The following is a 21,310-nucleotide window of genomic DNA, read 5'->3' as shown; positions in this document are numbered from 1 at the left end:
GGCGTAGTTCCTGTGCGCTGTGATTCTACCACCTTCTGCATACACTTCATCCTGGCCTGGTGGATCCGCAGGCCATGTCGGTTCTTGCATACCTTCCCACATATGCATTCCATAGTCGTCGTCGTGTTACCATTGCCATGTGTCGTCAACCTTTGATCCGTCCAGTGGGATTCTCTTCCGCCCCCCCTCTCGGGAATCCCTGGGGGTATATTTCCTGTAGGTCGATTCGTAGCTTGTTGTGGGTTCCTTCCTCTCAGAAGGTGCAGCTCGGGATGCTACCCCTCACTGCCCCGGTGCCGTCTTTCCGGGCTGTCCGCTGTCTCTCCAGCTGTCACCAATCTATACTTGGTGGTCAACCAGACTGTTCCTGGTAGTCACTGGTTGTCCCAGAAAAGCAACTTTTTAAATACACCAATGGTGCAACTGGACACATCCTCAGTGATGTAACCTAGGATCACAGGGGGTTTCGGGTCTTTCAACAATCAGACCCCCTCCCCTAGGCGACCCAGCCAGGGTTGATCAGGCCCCAGCCTGTGTCCAGGTAGCGCTACTGCCCTACATGCCACGCCTCTCCCCTCCTGATCCACAGCCACCTTGATGCCACTTCTGCTGCATCTGTGACTAACTTACAAATCAAATCAAATCAAATCAATCAATGAAATAACGCAGTTTTAAGTGAAGTCTCTTTTAATAGAAGCTTCATTTATTCTAGTCACTATAATATTTACTGAGATTACAGCCAAAATGGACATGATTATGCATGCCAGACTTCATTGAGCCTTTACTGAATGCTTTAAATTGATGTAGTTTGGAGGCTCAAATACTGCAAATATTTTTAAAGTCTTGCTTCCTTGACCTCACAAGTCGAAGAGGCGGTGGGAAAGTTATTGTTGTGTTGTTTGGCCATGGAAACGTCCCCGAGGATGGCAGAGAACATCCTGATTTGGTGCTAGAAGACTGTCATGAGGTCTTGGCAAAGAAAAAAAAAAAAACTCCTTCCTGCAGCACTCACTTTGTTTTGTTTTTTTGCCTTTTTCTCTCCTTCAAGTCAGTGTGTTTTATTTTTGTCTTTACATGACTGGCATTTAAATTTAATTTTACATTTGCCACAACGACTTGCATACACTTTCAGTCTGCATTATTTTCTTCAGCATGTTTTTCAGTATGTCAAGTAAATGCGGCAGTTGAAGCATGTCATGAGTATTTCAGCCATGTTTATCACATTAAAATGCACATTTGGTAGCCTAAAATCAATCACAGAAGTAAAATAGTTACACAAATATGAGAAAATGTAAAATAAACTATCTGATATGGCGCGGCGCATTCCTCTGCGCGCCCTCATGCGCGCTCCCAGGCGCACTCCTCTCCGCGGCACGCACTCGTGCACGCGCCCCTCCTCTTCTGCCGTGGACGCGCTCCAGCACAGCGGTTCCAAATAAACCATCAACGCACCTGAAGCTGATGACACAGCCAACTATTTAGACCAGCACAACCTGCGTTCCAATGCCAGAACGTAGCCGTCTGTATGGTCCAGTGTTATACGTCTATAGCTTACTCTCTGTGTACCTCTGCCCTTGTGCTCACCTGTCCTTCTCATTTTCCTTATCCCCTCAGAATACCCTCCATTGCCTTTGAAGTAAGCTGTGTCTCACTTCCCTGGACCCCCTCCGGATTCTCGGATTCTCGGTATGTGTCTTTCAATCAGCAATCAACACACTTGCTTGCTTAAGCCAGTGCAAACCTGCATCCTGTACCACAGGTGTGGGCAATTAATTTTTTACGGGGGCCGTGTGAATAACCCGAGCACTGCCGGAGGGCCATATCAACAATATTTTAATTAAATTTTGCTCAATATTTTTCATATACTGTGAAAACATTTTTTTTAATAATTTTAATCTAACTTAACTCTATACAAAAGCAGATTGCTTTTGATGGTTTTATTTAAACTTTAAATCCTTAAATATTTATATTAGGCTATGTGAAATTTAAATAAGAAAACAAAAATATAATTGAATCACTGCAATTTATTTTTCACACTTTAGCTTTGTTCCACAAACAAGGAAAAATAAAGGATAAATGGGTTGTACTTGGGGCTTCACGGTGGCAGAGGGGTTAGTGCATCTGCCTCACAATACGAAGGTCCTGCAGTCCTGGGTTCAAATCCAGGCTCGGGATCTTTCTGTGTGGAGTTTGCATGTTCTCCCCGTGAATGCGTGGGTTCCCTCCGGGTACTCCGGCTTCCTCCCACTTCCAAAGACATGCACCTGGGGATAGGTTGATTGGCAACACTAAATTGGCCCTAGTGTGTGAATGTGAGTGTGAATGTTCTCTGTCTATCTGTGTTGGCCCTGCGATGAGGGAGCGACTTGTCCAGGGTGTACCCCGCCTTCCGCCTGATTGTAGCTGAGATAGGCGCCAGCGCCCCCCGTGACCCCAAAAAGGGAATAAGCGGTAGAAAATGGATGGATGGGTTGTACTTGTATAGCGCTTTTCTACCTTCAAGGTACTCAAAGCGCTTTGACACTATACCGAAATACAACAAACAATAGCTTATGTTTCCCACTTCATTTTACCTCTTCAGTGCGAATAATCCGGTCTGTTCTGGGCTTGAACAAGGGCATTGAAATCAGGCTGAATGTCTGGCTATGCAAGGAAAGCTGAGAGGTGCTCATCAGTGATGGACCCTCTTGCCGACCCTCCCGGATTTTCTGGGAGACTCCCGGAATTCAGCGCCTCTCCTAAAAACCTCCCAGGACAAATTTTCTCCCGAAAATCCCCCGAAATTCAGGCGGAGCTGGAGGCCACGCCCCCTTCAGCTCCATACAGACCTGACTCAATGTTGTGACCCTCTTAAACAGGACAATACTGCCATTTACTGTACATAGGATAGAATGTAAATATATTCTACATTTAAGTGCAGTCAAGGAACATGCATTAGGGAGTCTGTTCTGAAGCCCACAGTAAAGAGACGTAACTTCATCACGTCGCCTGGTTATTGACTTCAACCCAATATATTACACCGTAGACGAGCAAAATGAACAAATACGCTTGCAAGTTCATGAACGATTGGAAACAAGAATTTCAGTTTATCCAGGAGAGTTCGAAAGGGAAGGGGTATGTTGCCTGTAAATTTTGTAGAACAGACTTCTCCATTGAACACGGCGGCCGAACGGATGTACTCAGCCATGAACGGTCAGTCAGCGAAGCACAAAGCGTCCGCAGCGCAGCATCGTTCACAACCCAGTATTATGGCCCACCTCGCAAAATGGAGACCCGATAGTGTATCTTATGCTGAGACAAAGATGGCTATGCTGATAGCTGGAAGGAGCATCCCATTATCATTTGCGGATGTCTACAACGAATCCGTGAAGGACGTTCCCAGATTCGGAGATCGCTCGCCAATACGCAAATGGCAGAACAAAGGTTACTCAAATAGTGAAAGGTAAGTGTTTTTTTTGTTTTTTTAGTAACCAGCAAGCACAGTACAGTTAATAGAACAACTGTGTTTTTATTACTGTGTATTTGATAGGTGCCGTCGGAAATTCAACTATTTATTTTATTAATATATATAACAAAATAAATATATATAGCCAGAATTCTCGGAAAGTCAAGTATTTCACACATATATATGAAATACTCGAGTTGGTGAATTATACGCCACCCTTCTTAACCACACCCCAACCATGCCTCCGCCCCACCCCCCACCCCCCACCTTCCGAAATCAGAGGTCTCAAGGTTGGCAAGTATGGTGATGGAGGATCTGTGTTTAGATTTGTTGAACTTCATCACAGAAGATGTCTGTTCACATACATAGGTGGATCCAAAGAGGACCAGAATCCTCTGAGCATGCCTCCTCAGGTGTGGAAAGTTCTCCTCTTTGAGGTAGGAGTAAAAGTCCAGCAGTGAGACTGAACTGAAGTGCTCTGCCAGGAGCAGGTCAGACTGCAGGTCAATGAGCTCCATCAGAACATCGCTTGGCGAATTGTCCACACTGCAGTTGAAGGGAGAAGAAACTGTGTGCATTTCACTCTCAAGAGTTTTGAAATCTTGAAATCGCCTCAAACTCTCCATGCAGTGCTTCTAACTTGCATTAGTACTTGTGGAGGTGATTGGCTGATCTTGTGGCTTCCTTTAGTGTTGGCAAGTGGGTCGGAATGTTGTCCTTCACTTGGCTTGAAAGAGGCTGCAACTTTCTCATGAACGCCGTCACCGCACTGTACATCTCATGCACAAAAAGGCCCTTGCACTGCAGTTTGACATTTCAGTTCGTACATGAGTGCCGTCACATCCACAGCGAATCCGAGGTCTGCCACACAGTCTTCATCTGAAAGTTCTGGGATGTCATGTCCTTCCTTCCCACAGAAATTCTGAATCTGGTCTCTCAGGTCCCAGCCACGTTTCAGTACTTTGCCTAGGCTCTGTCACCTGATGCTATTGTGGTAGCTTATACCACCAGGTTCACTCTCATTTTCCTCCAAAAGTGCAACCAATTGTTTATGATTTAAAGCTCTCGCTCTGATAAAGTGAACTGTTTTACTTGCAGTATCAACAACATGGTTAAAGTCACTTGAGAAAAGCGCTATATAAATATAATTCACTTCACTTCACTAATGTTTAACACTGTCTTACACAATACTTCCTGATGTACATTATAATGCAATGCAAAAATGTTAACTTCTGTCACGACTTAAACAAGTTGAAAAACTTATCCGGGTGTTACCATTTAGTGGTCAATTGCACGGAATATGTACTGAACTGTGCAATCTACTAATAAAAGTATCAATCAATCCTGCATCTTCTTTAAAAGTTCAACATTTTTCCCCTCAGATTTGGACAACCATCTGTTGTCACACCTGCCAGCTTGTCCCATATAAGTCTTAACATGTCCAAATACGCATTTACCTCTGTGAAGAAGTCATTACTTGTAGTTGTTCCTTTAATTGACTGCATGGCTGCCAGCTCCTCCGTGATTTGAAAGTCTGCAGTTATCCCACGTAAGAAGATGAGCAGCTGGGCGGTGTCACGTACATCGCAGCTCTCATCCAAAGCCAGCGAAAAACAGTCAAAGTTGGCCATTCAGTTCTTCAGCTGAAGCTCCAAGTTTCCAGCGATGGTCTCAACCCGCCTCGTTACAGCGCGTCGGGAGAGTGACACGTTCTCAAATGCGCCCCTCTTTTCCGGGCATATCAGCGTAACAGAGTCCAATAAGCACACTTTAATAAACTCTCAGTCAGAAAACGTCTTTACTTTTTCTGGAAATTTTGTGAGAAATGCCGAAACTTGCTCCGACAGCTGCAGCTGTGGCGTTGTGAAATTTGGCAAAAAGTTCTTGTTGGGTTTGCGGTTTTACCATCAACGCATCAGCCTCCCTTGCGCGCGCTGCGCTCTACATCAGAGAGATTCCGGTATTTTTCCTCGTGCTTCGTCGTGTGGCGGCGATTAAGATTATATTATTTCAACCCAAAAACCTGTGTACCACAAATTGAGCACATGGCTTTACCTTTAATTTTTGTAAAGAAATACTTGGCACTCCATGTCTTGTTGAAAACACGGCATTCGTCATCAACTTTTCTTTCTTTAGCGTGAGCTGACATACAGTATATATGTGTGTATATATATATATATATATATATATATATATATATATATATATAGATATATAAACATATTGTGTGTGTATTGATGTAATTAAAAAGTAATTGAACGACGTTCCACCTGTCTGTGCCATCCTCTTCCCCTGTACAACCGTAACAGTAAGTAATATTTTATATTCCCAGCTTTTTTATTATAGACCATCTACAAACCCCATTTCCATATGAGTTGGGAAATTGTGTTAGATGTAAATATAAACGCAAATCCTTTTCAACCCATTTTCAATTGAATGCACTACAAAGACAAGATATTTGATGTTCGAACTCATAAACCTTTTTTTTTTCGCATATACTATTTAACTAAGAATTTCATGGCTGCAACACGCCAAAGTAGTTGGGAAAGGGCATGTTCACCAATGTGTTACATCACCTTTTTTTTTAAACAACACTCAATAAACGTTTGGGAACTGAGGAAACTAATTGTTGAAGCTTTGAAAGTGTAATTCTTTTCCATTCTGTTTCATGTAGAGCTTCAGTCGTTCAACAGTCCGCTGTCTCTGCTGTCGTATTTTACGCTTCATAATGCGCCACACATTTTCGATGGGAGACAGGTCTGGACTGCAGGCGGGCCAGGAAAGTACCCACACTTTTTTTAAAAAATGTTTTATGAAGCCACGCTGTTGTAACACGTGCTGAATGTGTCTTGGCATTGTCTTGCTGAAATAAGCAGGGGCGTCCATGAAAAAGACGGCGCTTAGATGGCAGCATATGTTGTTACAAAACCTGTATGTACCTTTCAGCATTAATGGTGCTTCACAAATGTGTAGGTTACCCATGCCTTGGGCACTAATGCACCCCCATACCATCACAGATGCTGGCTTTTCAACTTCGCGCCGATAACCGTCTGGATGGACCGCTTCCCCTTTGGTCCGGTTGACACGATGTCGAATATTTCCAAAAACAATTTGAAATATGGACTCGTCAGACCACATAACACTTTTCCACTTTGCATCAGTCCATCTTAGATGATCTTGGGCCCAGATAAGCCGGCAGCGTTTCTGGATGTTGTTGATAAATGGCTTTCACTTTGCATAGTAGAGCTTTAACTTGCACTTACAGATGCAGCGACCAACTATATTTAGTGACAGTGGTTTTCTGAAGTGTTCCTGACCCCATGTGGTGATATCCTTTAGAGATTGATGTCATTTTTTGATACAGTACCGTGTGAGGGATCGAAGGTCACAGTCATTCAATGTTGGTTTTTGGCCATGCCACTTATGTGGAGTGATTTCTTGAGATTCACTGAGCCTTTTGATAATATTATGGACCGTAGATGTTGAAATCCCAAAATTTCTTGCAATTGCACTTTGAGAAACGTTGTTCTTAAACTGTTTTACTATTTGCTCACGCAGTTGTGGACAAAGGGGTGTACCTCGCCCCATCCTTTCTTGTGAAAGACTGAGCATTTTTTGGGAAGCTGTTTTTATACTCAATCATGGCACCCACCTGTTCCCAATTAGCCTGCACACCTGTGGGATGTTCCAAATAAGTGATTGATGAGCTTTCCTCAACTTTATCAGTATCTATTGCCAGCTTTCCCAACTTCTTGGTCATGTGTTGCTGGCCTCAAATTCTAAAGTTAATGATTATTTGCAAAAAAATAAAAATAAAATGTTTATCAGTTTGAACATCAAATATGTTGTCTTTGTAGCATATTCAACTGAATATGGGTTTGCAAATCATTGTATTCCGTTTATATTTAAATCTAACACAATTTCCCAACTCATATGGAAACGGGATTTGTATTCACTTTGACTTAAAAAAAATAATTTAATTTACTATGTTTGAATAGTTAATTCTTTGACATGATTGGCAAGAAGATTTTTACTTTGGGGAAAGAATCATCCTTTCTCATTTATGGAGAAGCAAACTATTTTCCAACGGCGTGTGTTTGTGTGTACAGTCTGAATGACTGAAAACAAGCAGTGACAGAATCAAAAACTTTACTGCAAATACTTTTGTGATCACATTTTATTTCATCTGTGTGTTTGTGTACAGTCAAAAGCAAGCATGCAAAAACACTATTAGACTATTTTCCCCAGCAACACAACAGTTTGTGCATTTAAACAGTAAGGCACCAGTACCAGATTATCATATGAAGAAAATAAATACATTAAAAAAAAAGAGTAGTTTGTAGAATAGAGGCTAAAATTAGAACTAATATTGTAATACAGCTAATGCACACTTTTTTCCCTTAAAGGTGGGATTATTATGGATTTTTTTGTAGAAAGATTATCCCTTGATTCTTGCTGAGAAGTTCTATTTATAGCTCCCATCGAGGTCACACTGTCACAACTTTTACTTGTACCACACACACACTCACTCACACAGACACACACACACGAGAGGTACTTATCAGGGTGCATGTGTCACTTGTGCAGTTGCGCACATCGGCTTAATAAAGTAAATTCAATCCATGATTAAACTGGAAAGGATTACAATTTCAAACAATGCGATGAAACCAATCAGATCACTGATAATTCATCAAGTTGTATTTGGACAAATATTTTAAATGTATATGTATTTAACATAACTATTTTGTTTGGAAATATCCGTCCATGATTAAAAATGAAGCTTAGTACCAACAGGGATACCATACTTATATGTTAAAGTTTCAATGATTGTCACACACACACACACACACACACACACACGAGAGGTACTTATCAGGGTGCATGTGTCACTTGTGCAGTTGCGCACATCAGCTTGCAGCTTTTACATAAATCCATATTGAACAACAAAGAGTAATCAGATGTAGTTTGGACTTCTAGAATAAAAGTTATTTTACGTGCATGTGTTTGTAATTAAAAAATACCAAGTCAACAAAAAGAAACTATTTAGCAACATTTATAGCATGAAAGTACTTTGTTTGATTTATTGGACACTTTTCACTAACCAAAAGCACCAGAAAACAAACAAAATATGTAATAAACACAAAACGCTTTGTTTCGTTTTACACTATTAGCTAGCACAACTCCGCTGATTAGCGAGCTAGCTAACATTTTGGTGATTCATTCCTGCCCTTTTTTCTTCTTCTCCATGCTCTTATTTTGAACCACACTAACACTCCATCGCTGCCATCGCACGATTAAAGGACGGAAAGGTTGTCCTCAATTTTGGGGGTCCTTCAAAAAGACCACCTGTCATATGGGGTCCTCTTAGACTTCCTGTGGAACACCTTGGTCTCTGTAGCCTGAATAGAGAAAAACATTTATTACTTATTTTGATTCATTCGAATGTTGAACTTTTCTGGGGTGTTTATGGAAATAATTTAGGAAAATTAATGTCTAGAATTTTCTGAAACTCAGTTTTTAGTATTTGAGTAATTTCAACTACTAAATGATTTCTTCACATACCGGGTCAAACATTGGCTAATAGCCAATTAAAATGAAAACAAAAGGAAAACTAAAGAATATTAGTTATGCCTGAATGATATCACATTTTTTAAGTTAAGAAAGTCATGAAGAAAACTAAAAGGTTTATGACTAGAGATGTCCGATAATGGCTTTTTTGCCAATATCAGATATTGTCCAACTCCTTCTTATCGATTCCACTGTCAACCTATATATATATATATATATATATATATATATATATATATATATATATATATATATATATATATATATATATACAGTCGTGGAATTAAAATATTATGCCTATTTTTGCTGTGATACCCCGCTGGATGCATTAAACATTGTAACAAGATTTTCCAAAATAAATAGTGCATTATTTTTTTTAACATGCCTCAAAACAGCAGCTTGGAATTTGGGACATGCGCTTGCTGAGAAAATCCTGGTACCCACTACTATGGGAAGTATTATACTTTGACTTTCACAAAGTGCATTATTTTTTATTTTTTCTAAACCTGCCTCAAAACAATAGCTACAAAAACAATGAAGGCACACAGCTTTAGTCCAGAGTATACTAGAGTAATGAAGTATACAACATAGTCCTCATTTAGTGCAAGACTGCCTGGTATACTGTATAACAGGAAATTATAAACTGGGCTCAATCTGCCCTGCTCAAACATTTTTGTATGAGTAACAAAAATGTGCTGCAAGCTAGTGGTGAGTGCTTGAAATGGCCTACCAGTCAGTCAGAGCTTCTGAAATGCTGCTTTGAGACAGGGCACCTCTGTTCACTGCTCTGTTCACTGCAAGCTGCAAAGGGTGTGCCATGCAGGGCAGACTAGCCACACCAAACTCCACTGTAGCTTTTGCCATATTGCATGCGTTGCCCCTGACCACAACGTGGGCTTTTGCCTTGGAGTGTTTTTGTTGTATTTTTGTTTTTTCTCTGCGGAGTCTTTAAGCGACAACTGTGTGGTACTACTTTTTTCGGTGTTTCCTTTTCATCCATCTTCCGCTTGTATTCATTGTGTATCTCCTTATGATTCTTGAAGAGTTGGGAGATCATATTGCTCGTATTACAGGAAGACGTCTTGGTTTCTCCTTACATAACCAACTTTTTGCAGTCATTGCAAATTGCCAGTTTTTTATCCGTCAGAGAAACTTTAAAATATTCCCAAACCATAGACATGGTGTCGTTAGTCAGTCACCGAGCGAGCTCGCTTGTTAGCCACGGCTACAGCACCGGCAACAACACTCTCTTGCAACTCCTGTGTTGTGTGTGTGTGTGTGTGTGTGTGTGGGAGAGGGGAGGGGTTGCTGACTGGGAGACGCAACTGCTCTGAACTTCTCCCTCAGTCCGTGTACCGCTCTGTACAGCGGCGTTTTTAAAAAGTTATTAATTTTACTTTTTGAGACCAATATTGGTCATTTCCGATATTACATTTTAAAGCATTTATCGACCGATAATATTGGCAGGCAGGTCTGGGTTTCCCTGCTTAGGCTGTTGCCTCCGCGACCCGACCTCGGATAAGCGGAAGAACATGGATGGATGGATTGATGGAATATTGGCAGGCCGATATTATTGGACATCAGTACTTTTGAATCTTGAAGGCAAGAAATGTCAGCTTCCCAAAAACTGCTGTAAGAAATCTCCAACAATTACCAATTTTTTTTTAATAATAGTAATGCTTTTCAGAATTGTTATGAGTCGATCTATTTAAACTACTTCAGCCTGAAATACAGATAATGCATATAAAGTCTATATATTTTTCAAATAGGATAAAATAATCCTTTCTTTATTCCATAACAGTAAATGCACAGTGTTACAGCAGCAAAGGGCTTACCTAGATTGCAAACATAAATTAGGTAGGTAAATCAATTAAAAAGAAATAAAGCTAAAATATAATATATACAAGAAAAACAGATATTACAGTAGGATTTTTTAGAAAAAAACAACATAATCCGAGAGCAAAAATGTGTATTCAGCATTTCCAGCATAACACAGACATGCACTTGGTGCGCATAAAGTGTAACATCATATTTCACATAGAGATATGACGAACATAATATTACTAGGGCTGTCGAGTGATGAATTGTTTATATCAGATTAATCACGCCCTTTAATTGTGATTAATCACCGGTTAATACTTGTGTGCATAATTAAAATTTGCTTAAGAAAAGACCTAAATATTTAGACACAAATGCAATTATGTTGTCAGAATGTAATGCAGGAATGTTTTTAGTCATTTTGCTTAACTTTAAGTCATTGATTTGCTAAAAACTTGGTGACATGAAGTACAGTGAGAATTAGGTACAAATTTTCCAAGTATTTGCAATAATATTGCAAACAAAGTGTACACGAACAGATATTCAGTGATGAGCAAGCTCCTTGGAAAATGTAGTTAGCTAAGCTACTAAAGGTTACTCTCGATTAAATGTAGCTACAGGGGAAGCTATCCCCAGTGAATTGTAGCAAGCTACACGGCAAAAGTAGCTTATTACATCAACACTACATATATATAAATGTATATCAACTTAATGGACAACTTTCCCCCAAACAAATAGAGAATAAATGCTCATTTCGATGGTTTATTATAATTGTCATGACCTTGCAACTCAGCTGGCGCCTATCTCCTTTTTTGTTGCACGACCTGGTTGCTGGATCGCGGGGCATCCACCCGGGCGCACACCTGATGCTCATCATCTCCTGATTACTTAAAGGGGAACTGCATTTTTGGGGGGAAATGTTTTACCTATCGTTCACAATAATTATGAGACATGACTACGGATGGATTTATTTTTTTTTAATGCATACATAAGTCAATGGAGCCTATGGGAGCTCAATTTTTGTTTCATCTGACACCACATAGACACAGATAAGACCTCCTGGAGAAAAGTTCTGTGGTCAGATGAAACAAAAATGTAGCTGTTTGGCCACAATACCCAGCAATGTGTTTGGAAGATAAAAGGTGAGGCCTTTAACCCCAGGAACACCAGGCCTAACGTAAAGCACAGTGGTGGTAGTGTTATGCTCTGGGCCTGTTTTGCTGCCAATGGAACTGGTGCTTTACAGAGAGTAAATGGGACAATGAAAAAGGAGGGTTACCTCCAAATTCTTTAGGGCAACCTAAAATCAATGACCCCAAACACACGTCAAAAGTGGTAAAGGAATGGCTAAATCTAGCTAGAATTAAGGTTTTAGAATGGTTTCCCAAAGTCCTGATCTAAACGTGTGGACAATGCTGAAGAAACAAGTCCATGTAAGAAATCCAACAAATTTAGCGGGACTGCACCAATTTTGTCAAGAGGAGTGGTCAAAAATTCAACCAGGAGCTTGCCAGAAGCTTGTGGATGGCAACCAAAACTGCCTTATTGTAGTGAAAGAACATGTAACCAAATATTAACATTGCTGTATGTATACTTTTGACCCAGCAGATTAGGTCACATTTTCAGTAGACCCATAGTAAATTCATAAAAGAACCAAACTTCTTTAATGTTTTTGTGACCAACAAGTAAATGCTCCAATCACTTTATCACAAAAAATAAGATTTGTAGAAATTATTGGAAACTCAAAACAGCCATGACATTATGTTCTTTACATGTGTATGTAAACTTTTGACCACGACTGTATGTTCTTGTCTAACATAAGAGTTGTGAATGATAGACACAATTCCCAAATAAGTGCAGTTCCCCTTTAATTTGTATATCAATACATATTATAATATAATGAATGATCATACAAACCCCGTTTCCATATGAGTTGGGAAATTGTGTTAGACGTAAATATAAACGGAATACAATGATTTGCAAATCCTTTTCAACCCATATTCAGTTGAATGCACTACAAAGACAAGATATTTGATGTTCAAACTCATAAACTTTATTTTTTTTGCAAACAATAATTAACTTTGAATTTTATGGCTGCAACACGTGCCAAAGTAGTTGGGAAAGGGCATGTTCACCACTTTGTTACATCATCTTTTCTTTTAAAAACACTCAATAAAATTTTGGGAACTGATGACACTAATTGTTGAATCTTTGAAAGTGGAATTCTTTCCCATTCTTGTTTTATGTAGAGCTTCAGTCATTCAACAGTCCAGGGTCTCTGCTGTCATATTTTACGCTTCATAATGCGCCACACATTTTTGATGGGAGATAGGTCTGGACTGCAGGCGGGCCAGGAAAGTACCTGCACTCTTTTACTACGAAGCCACGCTGTTGTAACACATGGCTTGGCATTGTTTTGCTGAAATAAGCAGGGGCGTCCATAATAACGTTGCTTGGATGACAACATATGTTGCTCCAAAACCTGTATGGACCATTCCGCATTAATGGTGCCTTCACAGATGTGTAAGTTACCCATGCCTTGGGCACTAATGCACTCCCATACCATCACAGATGCTGGCTTTTGAAATTTGCGCCTAAAACAATCCGGATGGGTTTTTTCCTCTTTGTTCCGGAGGACACCCCGTTCACAGTTTCCAAATATAATCTGAAATGTGGGCTCGTCAGACCACAGAACACTTTTCCACTTTGCATCAGTCCATCTTAGATGATCTCGGGCCCAGCGAAGCCGGCCACGTTCCTGGTTGTTGTTGATAAATGGCTTTTGCTTTGCATAGTAAAGTTTTAACTTGCACTTACAGATGTAGCGACCAACTGTAGTTACTGACAGTGGTTTTATGAAGTGTTCCTGAGCCCGTGTAGTGATATCCTTTACACACTGATGTCGGTTTTTGATGCAGTACCGCCTGAGGGATCAAAGGTCTGTAATATCTTCGCTTACCAGCAGTGATTTCTCCACATTCTCTGCACCATATTACGGACCTTAGATGGTAAAATCCCTAAATTCCTTGCAATAGCTCGTTGAGAAATGTTGTTTTAAAACTGTTCAACAATTTGCTTAAGAATTGGTGACCCTCGCCCCATCCTTGATTGTGAATTACTTAGCATTTCATGGAAGCTGCTCTTATACCCAATCATGGCACCCACCTGTTCCCAATTAGTGATGCACACTGTGGGATGTTCTAAATAAGTGTTTGATGAGCATTTCTCCACTCTATCAGTATTTATTGCCACCTTTTCCAACTTCTTTGTCACGTGTTGCTGGCATCAAATTCTAAAGTTAATTATTATTTGCAACAAAAAAAAAATGTTTATCAGTTTGAACATCAAATATGTTGTCTTTGTAGCATATTCAACTGAATATGGGTTGAAAAGGATTTGCAAATCATTGTATTCCGTTTATATTTACATCCAACACAATTTTCCAACTCATATGGAAACGGGGTTTGTATTTTGCTAATTAACAATTACTGAATAAAACATCATTATTATCAATACATATAATAATTAAATTACTACTTATAATGTATAACACATTATTTTGTATATTATTTAATATTGTAATATAATTAATATAACTATTTTACTAATCAGTAAATATGAAATAAACTAATAATTGAATAACATCTGTTAATTAATTTACTGATAGCAATGTATGATATTTTAAATTGTGTAGCTAATGAATATTATTTTATAAAATAATTATATACAAAAATATTATTATAAATACCAATAATTAATTACCGTAGTATGCTTTTAAAAGACAATACTTTAAATTGTATATTAAAATATATAACATAATGATTATATATATTTTTTAATTGAAAAATAATTAATCACATAATTAGTAAACATATTACTAATAATAACAATTTAAAAATAACAATACTTTAATTATATTTTGAGGGATTTAATCATCAAAAACAAAAAATGTTAAACGATAACACACATTTTGCTGCATGCTTTGAATGGGAACAAGTTGCACCGTCTAGTGCCATCCATCCATCCATCATCTTCCGCTTATCCGAGGTCAAGTCGTGGGGGCAGCAGCCTAAGCAGGGAAGCCCAGACTTCCCTCTCCCCGGCCACTTCGTCTAGCTCTTCCCGGGTGATCCCGAGGCGTTCCCAGTCCAGCCGGGAGACATAGTCTTCCCAACGTGTCCTGGGTCTTCCCCGTGGCTTCTTACCGGTTGGACGTGCCCTAAACACCTTCCTGGGGAGACGTTCGGGTGGCATCCTGACCAGATGCCCGAGCCACCTCATCTGGCTCCTCTCGATGTGGAGGAGCAGCGGCTTTACTTTGAGTTCCTCCCGGATGGCAGAGCTTCTCACCCTATCTCTAGGGGCGGCATAGCTCGGTTGGTAGAGTCACTGTGCCAGTAACTTGAGGGTTGCAGGTTCGATTCCCGCTTCCGCCATCCTAGTCACTGCCGTTGTGTCCTTGGGCAAGACACTTTACCCACCTGCTCCCAGTGCCACCCACACTGTTTTAAATGTGACTTAGATATTGGGTTTCACTATGTAAAGCGCTTTGAGTCACTCGAGAAAAGCGCTATATAAATATAATTCACTTCTAAGGGAGAGCCCCGCCATCCGTGATCTTATCCTTTCGGTCATGACCCAAAGCTCATGACCATAGGTGAGGATGGGAACGTAGATCGACCGGTAAATTGAGAGCTTTGCCTTCTGGCTCAGCTCCTTCTTCACCACAACGGATCGATACAACTTCCGCGTTACTGAAGACGCCGCACCGATCCGCCTGTCGATCTCACGATCCACTCTTCCCCCACTCGTGAACAAGACTCCTAGGTACTTGAACTCCTCCACTTGGGGCAGAGTCTCCTCCCCAACCCGGAGATGGCACTCCACCCTTTTCTGGGCGAGAACCATGGATTCGGACTTGGAGGTGCTGATTCTCATTCCGGTCGCTTCAGACTCGGCTCCGAACCGATCCACTGAGAGCTGAAGATCCCGGCCAGATGAAGCCATCAGGACCACATCATCTGCAAAAAGCAGAGACCTAATCCTGCGGCCACCAAACCGGAACCCGTCAACGCCTTGACTGCGCCTAGAAATTCTGTCCATAAAAGTTATGAACAGAATCGGTGACAAAGGACAGCATTGGCGGAGTCCAACCCTCACTGGAAATGTGTCCGACTTACTGCTGGCAATGCGGACCAAGCTCTGACACCGATCATACAGGGAGCGGACCGCCACAATAAGACAGTTCGGTACCCCGTACTCTCTGAGCACTCCCCACAGGACTTCCCGAGGGACACATTCGAATGCCTTCTCCAAGTCCACAAAGCACATGTAGACTGGTTGGGCAAACTCCCATGCACCCTCAAGAACCCTGTCGAGAGTATAGAGCTGGTCCACAGTTCCACGACCAGGACGAAAACCACACTGTTCCTCCTGAATCCGAGGTTCGACTATCCGGCGTAGCCTCCTCTCCAGTACACCTAAATAAACCTTACCGGGAAGGCTGAGGAGTGTGATCCCACGATAGTTGGAACACACCCTCCGGTCCCCCTTCTTAAAGAGAGAGACCACCACGCTGGTCTGCCAATCCAGAGGTACCGCCCCCAATGTCCACGCGATGCTGCAGAGCCCTGTCAACCAAGACAGCCCCACAGCATCCAGAGCCTTAAGGAACTCCGGGCGGATCTCATCTACCCCCGGGGCCTTGCCACCAAGGAGCTTTTTAACTACCTCAGCAACCTCAGCCCCAGAAATAGGAGAGCCCACCACAGATTCCCCAGGCACCGCTTCCTCAAAGGAAGACGTGTTGGTGGGATTGAGGAGGTCTTTGAAGTATTCCCTCTACCGATCCACAACATCCGCAGTCGAAGTCAGCAGGACACTATCCGCACCATACACGGTGTTGACAGTGCACTGCTTCCCCTTCCTGAGGCGGCGGATGGTGGTCCAGAATCGCTTCGAAGCCGCCCGGAAGTTGTTTTCCATGGCTTCCCCGAACTCTTCCCATGTCTGAGTTTTTGCCTCCGCGACCGCTAAAGCTGCACACCGTTTGGTGTGCACCGTCTAGTGGATACATGTAAAAATAACAAGGTAAAAAGCCACTAATCATACTTAAAAAGTGAATACAACTGATTGCTTGTGTATTTTTTCAACAATGTGGCATCAAAAAAAGTGTTTTTCATGTCATGAAGAACAACTGTGTCACTTTTTGTGTAGTTTTGCCATTTTAGCTTTTGCACCTGGAATGAAAAAATATAAATAAAACACATACCGTCAGAAACTTGGAGTCGGGAAGACGACGATGACAACAAATAGAAGAAGAAAAAGAGAGTTAGCGCTTGAACCTGACAAAGATTCCGTAATGAGATGCTGGAACATCACATGACTGAAACAACAAAACCTGGATTCACTGAAGCAGACAAGGAAGAAGCAGCAGGAACATGTCAGAAACATGTGGGTGGAATTGATGTCAGAAAGATCACATAAGGAAGGAGGTAGCAGTGGATGCAGGGAGGAAGGGAGGCCACCGCGTGGGAGGAGGAGAAGATGCTCATTAGCAGAAGAAGAATGGAGTGATGATCGCATGCCCAGCAGGACCATCATTAGAGTCAGACAAAGATGTCACTAAATTGACATTATTATGGGAGTGGAATTGGATTATAAATGACCAACATTGATAGCATTCTTACGAAATCAATGTTACATTTCTTGCTGGAAAAATTCACATAAATGTTGAAGTCTATGATGCAACTTTTTAACGATTTTCCAACTGAAAGATTACAGCCTGTTTATGAGCACCAAACCTGAGAAAAAAACCTCAACTTTCTGGGTTTTCATGATTTTACAAAGAACTCACCGCCAAATACTTAATTGATATTGTTTTTTAGTCTGTAACAGACAAGACCTAAAGTGCATCAATTTGTCTGAATTAAAATAAAACAAACCCTTATTTAAACTCGGACATGTTTTGATTGATTTGAACCATTTCATACTGAAAAAAGAAATGATATAAACTCCGTAAGTAAAAAATAAATACATTGTTGAGTATCATTAACTCAGGAGCACAGTATAAAAACACTTTTACTTTGTTTTTGTTGTAAATTAAACAGCTGGTGCAGATTTTAAAATATTTAAAATTAGGAAGTTAGGATTAGTGGCTACATTGAGCACATTTTACAGTGCACGGCTTTTTAAAGCGAGGTTTGAAGCGTGATACTGCATGAACCCCACCGCCCCACCACCGGCACTTAAAGTACTGTTTTAAGTTGAAGTGGAGTGGTAATTGTTTTTTCAGTGACACCGAGTGGCCACAATAATTCATTAAGTTTAGATTACGACATCGTAAGTAGAATGATGCAGACATCATTCTATCATTTGTATTGACAAATGTGCTGTTTTAGACTGCAATATTGTTCAATTGAGGACACATATGTCTAGCTTGTGTGCTTAGCGCTTGTGTGACTGCGACCATGTTTACCTTTTGAAAAGGACTTTACTTAAATACAAGAAAAGACCAACCTTGTGTGCTTATTGGAGGACATTTAGAGATTAACTTGCTGTCCAGCTTTGCACGAATAAACACGCTTACAAGATTATATTACTTTTTTTTTCTTAAATCGGAATATCACTATCAAATCAGAACCCCCCCCCCCAGGATAAAATGTGCCTGTATAAGTGTAATGTTAGCCCTTGAGCTCACATAGGTTTGCTAATATTGCTAAGGTTTGTGTTGTCTTGTCCCAAAAAAGTGGATATTAAGTTGTTACCTTAAAAAAGTGAAAGCGCGCCAGTCTCAAACTGTCGTGGCGAGGGGGTTTATGCAGCTTGCTGCGAGATTTGTTCTCCCGGTGTGCAAACGGACTAGACCGGACAAGGCTGGAAGGTGGGAGCATATTTTAATCTCTACTCAAAACTCAACGAAGTACCAAACAAAAAGGCGCACAAGGCGAAGGCAAACTTAACGCAGGAAACAAATTGCAAGAACTATGGACATGAAACAAAAAGACTTACTGGACACGGCGTGAATCGAAAAACATGACCATGGCAAGAAAAGTCAAAACAGAGCATGAAAAAATCATCAAGAATTATGGCATGGACATAGCACATACAGAGTAATGTCGCCAGGACCACTAACTGGCAAAACAGGCTTAAATAATAGTCTCTGATTAAAGCAGGTGCGTGATTCAAACACATGAGACAGGTGAAACTAATCAGTCGTCATGGAAATTAAAACAAACAAGGGTGCACAAAAACCGGAACTAATGGAGTCCAAAAGTAACAGAACAGAACTAAACAAAACATGATCTAGACCAGTGGTTCTCAACCTTTTTCCATTTTTTTTAATTCAAGTACCCCCTAATCAGAGCAAAAGCATTTTTGGTTGAAAAAAAGAGATAGAGTAGTAAAATACAGCACTATGTCATCAGTTTCTGATTTATTAAGTTGTATAACAGTGCAAAATATTGCTCATTTGTAGTGGTCTTTCTTGAACTATTGAAATATTCGGAAAAAAGATATCAAAATAACAAAAAAACTTGTTGAAAAATATCAATCAATCAATCAATGTTTATTTATATAGCCCCAAATCACAAATGTCTCAAAGGACTGCACAAATAATTACGACTACGACATCCTCGGAAGAACCCACAAAATAATAAACTGATTCAATTATAATTAAAGATTTCTACTAGGGCTGTGAATCTTTGGGTGTCCCACAATTCGATTCAATATCGATTCTTGGATCACGATTTCATAATATATCGATTTTTTTTTTTTTGATTCGATTCTCGATTCAAAAACGATATTTTTCCGATTCAAAAGGATTCTGTATTCATTCAATACATAGGATTTCAGCAGGATCGACCCCAGTCTGCTGACATGCGAGCAGAGTAGTAGATTTAAAAAAAAAATAAAAGCTTTTTTAATTGTAAAGGACAATGTTTTATCAACTGATTGCAATAATGTAAATTTGTTTTAACTATTAAACGAACCAAAACTATGACTTATTTTATCTTTGTGAAAACATTGGACACAGTCAAGCTTATGAGATGCGATGCAAGTATAAGCCACTGTGACACTATTTTTTTATTTTATTTTATTTTATTTTTTATAAATGTCTAATGATAATGTCAGTGAGGGATTTTTAATCACTGCTATGCTGAAATTATAATTAATATTGACACTGTAGTTGATAATATTCATTTTTGCTTCACTACTTTTGGTTTGTTCTGTGTCGTGTTTGTGTCTCCTCAATTGCTCTGTTTATTGCAGTTCTGAGTGTTGCTGGGTCAGGTTTGGTTTTGTAATTGGATTGCATTGTTATGGTATTGTTGTGTAGTGGTTTGTTGGATTGATTAAAATAAAAAAAAAATCGATTTTTTAAAAATGAGAATCAATTCTGAATCGCACAACGTAAACGATTCGATTTTTTCCCACACCCCTAATTTCCACACACAGAAGTAATCATCAACTTAGAGTGCCCTCTTTGGGGATTGTAATAGAGATCCATCTGGATTCATGAACTTGATTCTAAACATTTCCTCACAAAAAAAGAACTCTTTAACATCAATATTTATGGAACATGTCCACAAAAAAATCTAGCTGCCAGCACTGAATATTGCATTGTTCCATTTATTTTCACAGTTTATCAACTTACATTCATATTTTGTTGAATTATTATTCAATAAATATATTTATAAAGGATGTTTGAATTGTTTCTATTTTTAGAATATTTAAAAAAAAATCTCACATACCCCTTGGCATACCTTCAAGTACCCCCAGGCGTACGCGTACCCCCATTTGAGAACCACTGATCTAGACCACAGATCATGACACAAACGTGAGGCACAATTTGCTTTTGAGCGATGCTATAAAGCCCTGTGGTAAGCAAAATGATGTCAGCATGCCCAAGAAAATGAATGGAGGACATCATGATATATCATAGCAATCCACAGATAGCATGCAGAGACACATTGTGGTGGCGGTGAGCAGTAGAGACGACATAAGAGCATTCTGATTGTACTGCAATTTATAGGAATAGGCTTGTGGAAAAACATGTATCTCGTAATTACTCCACCCTCAAAAAAGTATATTGTATTAAATTCACATATTATATATTTATAATAATTACGATAAAATGTAATGTGGTGGTTTTTTTTTTTAATAATAGATGTGGAGATACATGGTTTTCCTTGGACAGTTCCAGCAAAGAGTCCTGACTGACTTGCCAGGATGACCATGTCCATCCCCCAGAAGATGCTCATGATCCAGCCCACCATGAAGACGGCCGTCAGGATCTGGATGAGGGCCGCCGCCAGGTTGAGCCAGAAGACGCAGCACACGCCTCGCTCGGGGACCAGCTCACTGCGAGCGCCGCACAGCACCGAAAAGGCCGAGATGAAGGTGCCTGCAGCACACACACATGATGGATAAATTAAAGTCTTCATTATTATGACAAATACTTGTTAGAAAACTTTACAA

General features: G+C 40.2%; 1 protein-coding gene and 1 long non-coding RNA gene across 2 annotated transcripts in view; one reads left to right on the top strand and one right to left on the bottom strand.

Annotated features, from left to right (window-relative positions):
* Nucleotides 1-1,410: 1,410 nt before the first annotated feature.
* On the top strand, nt 1,411-21,226 carry LOC133553238 (uncharacterized). Its single transcript, XR_009806881.1, has 3 exons — nt 1,411-1,523; nt 1,615-1,686; nt 21,000-21,226. It is a non-coding gene; the product is annotated as an uncharacterized LOC133553238 (long non-coding RNA).
* Nucleotides 7,578-21,310, bottom strand: part of stum (stum, mechanosensory transduction mediator homolog) — a 47,020-nt gene continuing 33,287 nt past the window's right edge. The window contains exons 2-3 of the mRNA XM_061901208.1: nt 21,054-21,236; nt 7,578-8,844 (exon numbers count right to left, since the gene is read on the bottom strand). Coding sequence (XP_061757192.1) covers nt 8,810-8,844; nt 21,054-21,236 — 218 coding nt within the window. The 3' untranslated portion in view covers nt 7,578-8,809. The remainder of the gene's footprint in view (nt 8,845-21,053; nt 21,237-21,310) is intronic.

This window comes from Nerophis ophidion, linkage group LG05, assembly GCF_033978795.1.
Source record: "Nerophis ophidion isolate RoL-2023_Sa linkage group LG05, RoL_Noph_v1.0, whole genome shotgun sequence".
Lineage (NCBI taxonomy): Eukaryota > Metazoa > Chordata > Actinopteri > Syngnathiformes > Syngnathidae > Nerophis > Nerophis ophidion.
This window is presented reverse-complemented; position numbering and strand designations above follow the sequence as displayed.